The sequence below is a fragment of the Atta cephalotes genome (genome assembly GCF_000143395.1).
Source record: "Atta cephalotes unplaced genomic scaffold scaffold00013, whole genome shotgun sequence".
NCBI lineage: Eukaryota > Metazoa > Arthropoda > Insecta > Hymenoptera > Formicidae > Atta > Atta cephalotes.
The window spans coordinates 1,614,889-1,619,760 of record NW_012130077.1 but is presented as its reverse complement, the minus strand read 5'-3'; the positions used below and the strand labels follow the sequence as shown (position 1 = coordinate 1,619,760).

The window sequence follows — 4,872 nt, the reverse complement described above, 5'->3', positions numbered from 1 at the left end:
AGGAGATTATCGCGTCTTTCAGGACGCTTCACGCATATCATTCGGAGCGATGAATGATTCACTTGCATGGAAAAAAAAGCCAGCGTGGAAATCGTGAATAAGAGGCTTTTTCGCCAATGACTCTTTGACATTATGGCAGAGAGAGAAAGGGGGGATAATGAGTGATTTAATTATTTTTACACACAATAACTATAATACACTAAACATATTTGTTTAGTTATTTTTATAATCCTCTCGTAATTAATTTATTTTTTCATTATTCCGGATATTTGTTTATATATACTGATATACATCTGCCTCTTTTTTTTATCTTGGTGCTCTAAAAATATAAATCCTTTTATTCATTTCTCTTATAATTCTTAAATATATATTATAAATTATAAATTTTCTACTGTATCTAAAGAGGAGAAATAAATCTTAATTAATTAATTAATTTAATTTTAATAAAACAAGAACTTTTCATACAATAATATTATTCGTTGCAGCAACATTTGCAGCAACATTGTAACATTCCAAAAATATTACGTCAACAATATTCCAACAGTATTGTAATAACACTGTTTGCAACAAATGTTGCAAATTTCTATATTATATGGTTAGAAAGTTAAAATATATTACTAATTTTTAGATGTACAGTTTTAATCTATGTATTTACGAGTTCGTGTATACATTACAGGAAAAAATTCGCAAAGCATCATGGAGGGGGCAGAAGTTACATTTTTATTCCAGTTTGGTTTGATACGTGACACGGTCACGGTTGACAGCAGCACACTTACTCTTAAGGCCCTGAAAGATCTCGCCTGTGATTTTATAAACACCAAGTGTCCGGAGCACGGATTGAATCATCTGTTTGAGAGATTAATTTTATTCAAGCACGATTACAATTCCACAAATGTTTTGCAGTTGGTTACAAACGCTACAGAAGTAGTTGATGAGACACTAGTAGAAATCGTGTTGACTGGTAAGAAAAACTTGTTTGTTGTAAGCGTTCAAATTTTGATTTCTTATACAAGATATATATAATTATAAAAAAAATTGTTTGACATTTTAGCACAAGTGCCAAGCGAATACATTCCTATTCGACCTCATACCTTAGCAGTACATTCCTACAAGGTACCAACATTTTGCGATTTTTGTGGTGAAATGCTATTTGGGCTTGTTCGACAAGGTCTTAAATGCGAAGGTAAATTTATGATAAATTTTATAATTTTTACTAAATCAAATATGTATATTTTTTTATCCAGTCTTTTTGTCATCTAACAGTAATAAAATGCTTATTAATTTTTTAGGTTGTGGTATGAACTATCACAAAAGATGTGTCATTAAAGTACCGAACAACTGTTCGCAAGATGCAAGTCAAAGACGACGTAGTTCAGCCATGCTGAATGTTCCAAGATCGCCAAGTCAGGGTTCCACTAGCAGCCTGACAAGCAATACCGATGATAATCACAGTTCAAATAGTACACTTAACACAAGCCAAAATAATAGTAGTACATTGGTATGAGCGAAAGTATATAATTTTAATTTAATGTATACACATTGGAAACAAATAAATACGGCTTGATATTTTTCTTATTCTTTTTTATTTGCGAAATTCTTTGTGTGTCTGAATAAAATGTATACTGTCTTGTAGGCAATACCAAGTATAATGGCACCAAAACAGTCCTCTTCACCGATATTAGGAGGACGGCCCGTTTGGGTGGAGCGAGAGCTCGCAACGCGAATAAAAATTCCGCATACATTTGTAGTACACACATATACACGCCCAACCGTATGTGGGTACTGTAAAAAATTGCTAAAGGGTATATTTAAACAAGGCCTTCAGTGTAAAGATTGTAAATACAATACGCACAAAAAATGTATGGATAAAATACCAAAAGACTGTACCGGAGAAAATCCACGAGATAATATAGGTAGAATACTTTGTGTATAGACAATTTGTTTTTTGTATATACAGATGTAATAAATTAAAAATGTTTCCCTAGGCGAATACACAGATAGCGGTGTTGGCAGTGAACTAGAAACCAAATGTGATATTAGAAATGAGGAAGCTGATGCTGACAGTGACACAGAATCATCGCCTCCAACACAAGATACATCGTTCATAAATAATGAAAATAAGATACCCAATTATTATCCAGTAAGTTATTTCTCTTTCCAATGAATGGTTTTGGAATTGCGGAAAATGAAGATGTAATTTTTAGAAAAAGTTTTACAACATTGAAATTATATAATTACAGGATCATGCACGATATAACGATGACATTGCTTATGATGATAGTCAAAAATCACGACGATCGAGGTAAGTTTCTATAAAATTTCTATAACAATTTTATTTTCATTTATTTAAAATTTATATTTGTCATTTTTCTAATATAATGCTTTCTTTTTTTTTATTAAAAAAGCTGTAATTCTACACCAAGTAACAACATTCCATTAATGCGAATAGTACAAAGTGTGAAACATACTAAGAAACGTGGGTCTAAGGTATTAAAAGAAGGTTGGATGGTACATTTCACAAATCGCGATCCAGTCGTGAGTATTCATAGAAATACTGAAAATTATATAAGTATTTTAATATTTTCTGCTATTATTTAAGTTATTAATTATTTAAGTTATTACTGTGAATATAAATTTATAGATTTAAATGAAATTATTTATCAATCTTTTCAGAAAAAAAACATTATTGGCGGCTTGACACAAAAGCTATAACATTATTCCAAAGCGAGAATGGTTCTAAATATTACAAGGAGATACCATTAGCTGAAATTTCAGCAATTGAAACTGCTAAAACACCTTGTTCATGTGCGTTCTTGTTTGTAACGAATTAGAAGTTATTTCTAATATTAATTATTATCAGTTTTAAATGCATTTTTTTTTCCTCTTTTTTAAGATTTTACGTGTCAGATCCAACAAGTTTTTCTGAGTTGAACTTTTTTACATACTTTGCGTACTTTATATTGTAGATATAATGCATTGCTTTGAGCTAAAAACTGCCAATGCCGATTACTATGTCGGGGAGGATCCATCATACGGAGATAATTGCAGCCAAGTCTCTCCTCCCGAAAGTGGTATCGGAGCTCACATAGCTAGATCGTGGGAAACTACTATTAGACAAGCACTTATGCCTGTAACTGTATCGCCTAGTATGTATATTTAGTTTGCTATTGTGACACTGAAAATAATAACACGAGACTTTTGTTACGCCTTTTATTAGTTTATATTTTACATTTTTTAAATTATTTAATACAGTACTTTGTATTAAGATATCGTTTTTGTTTTTTAGAGATAAATAATACAGAAAGCATTATGTATGTTGAAACAAATTATTTAAATGAATATGTTTGTATATTCTAGATCAAGAAGAACCTGAAATTACTGAACCTGAGGAAAATGTTACCGATATGTCACAACTATATCAGATCTTCCCAGATGAAGTTTTAGGATCCGGACAATTCGGCATAGTTTACGGAGGTGTTCATCGCAAGAGCGGCCGCGCAGTAGCCATAAAAGTCATTGATAAATTACGTTTTCCCACCAAGCAAGAAGCCCAATTGAAAAATGAAGTAGCGATCTTGCAAAATCTGTCGCATAGTGGAGTGGTGAATTTGGAACGTATGTTTGAAACAACAGAGCGAATATTCGTAGTGATGGAAAAGTTGAAGGGCGATATGTTGGAAATGATTTTGAGCTCCGAAAAAGGACGACTCAGCGAACGAATAACCAAATTCCTCGTGACGCAAATTCTAGTTGCATTGAAACATCTTCACAGCAAGAACATCGTGCACTGCGATCTTAAGCCGGAGAACGTATTACTGAGCAGCGACACGGACTTCACCCAGGTGAAATTATGCGACTTTGGATTCGCGCGAATAATTGGCGAGAAAAGCTTTCGAAGAAGTGTCGTCGGCACGCCGGCGTATCTAGCACCGGAAGTTTTGCGAAATAAAGGTTATAATCGATCCTTAGATATGTGGAGCGTTGGCGTAATTATATACGTGTCATTAAGCGGCACTTTCCCCTTTAATGAAGAAGAGGACATTAATGAACAAATTCAGAATGCTGCCTTTATGTATCCGCCAACCCCGTGGAAGGAAATTTCAAGCGATGGTGATTAACACTTCTATTATTTCTCTGCAAATTACTTTTGTGATATAATTAGGATGTAAAAAATCACATTTTTTTTTTCTCAATAATATAAATCTATACATTCTTTTCATATTATTTCTTTGTCTTTTAGCTATTGATTTAATCAATAACCTTCTGCAAGTTAAGCAGAGAAAGAGATATACCGTAGATAGAAGCTTGCAACACGTGTGGTTACAAGTAAGCATTATTTTTATACCTCAATTGATTATCTTTGTTTTATTGATTGCATGATTATTATTAAAAAAATTCTTTTTTCTAAGGATTATCAAACGTGGTGTGACTTGAGAAAATTGGAGCAGAAAGTTGGCTATCGGTACTTGACTCATGAAAGTGATGACGCACGTTGGATGGCGTACAGTAATCACGAGACATGACAGAACTGTTCGCCTGTTTTGAACATCGAGGCATTACCGACTTCCTTGTCACTGCACAAAGGCTGGGCTCGATATGCTCGAGCTACTCTACGACGGTTTATTCGTGCCTGACTCAGTAAAAGTACGTGAAAACTAGTACAACTTTTGTCTTTCGGGCGATATTCCGAATATGTCATTCTCCATTTTAGAATAGAATTGGCATTGACATTCTGAATTTGCATTTCGGGATACTGCTATTCCAAAATATTTACTAATATTATTAAACATTCTGAAAACTTCCATAACATTAACATTCCCACAAAGTGGTCCTAGCATAAAAGGATTTTGATTCGCGATATATATATATATA

At 33.2% G+C, this 4,872-nt stretch overlaps 1 protein-coding gene across 1 annotated transcript; it reads left to right on the top strand.

Moving 5' to 3' along the window:
- Window positions 1-696: 696 nt before the first annotated feature.
- Window positions 697-4,523, top strand: LOC105617460 (serine/threonine-protein kinase D3). Its single transcript, XM_012199017.1, has 12 exons — window positions 697-961; window positions 1,052-1,183; window positions 1,290-1,498; window positions 1,634-1,913; window positions 1,986-2,140; window positions 2,241-2,302; window positions 2,406-2,539; window positions 2,674-2,805; window positions 2,967-3,146; window positions 3,358-4,110; window positions 4,241-4,326; window positions 4,410-4,523. The coding sequence occupies exons 1-12, from the start codon at window positions 697-699 to the stop codon at window positions 4,521-4,523; spliced, it is 2,502 nt and encodes an 833-aa protein (XP_012054407.1).
- Window positions 4,524-4,872: the final 349 nt, after the last annotated feature.

Excerpts from the sequence above, each read along its gene's own strand:
- LOC105617460 (XM_012199017.1), top strand. The coding sequence starts at position 697 with ATGGAGGGGGCAGAAGTTACATTTTTATTCCAGTTTGGTTTGATACGT. Across the intron at positions 2,141-2,240 it reads AGATACCCAATTATTATCCA|GATCATGCACGATATAACGA; the intron begins GTAAGTTATTTC and ends ATATAATTACAG. Across the intron at positions 2,540-2,673 it reads AAATCGCGATCCAGTCGTGA|AAAAAAAACATTATTGGCGG; the intron begins GTATTCATAGAA and ends CAATCTTTTCAG.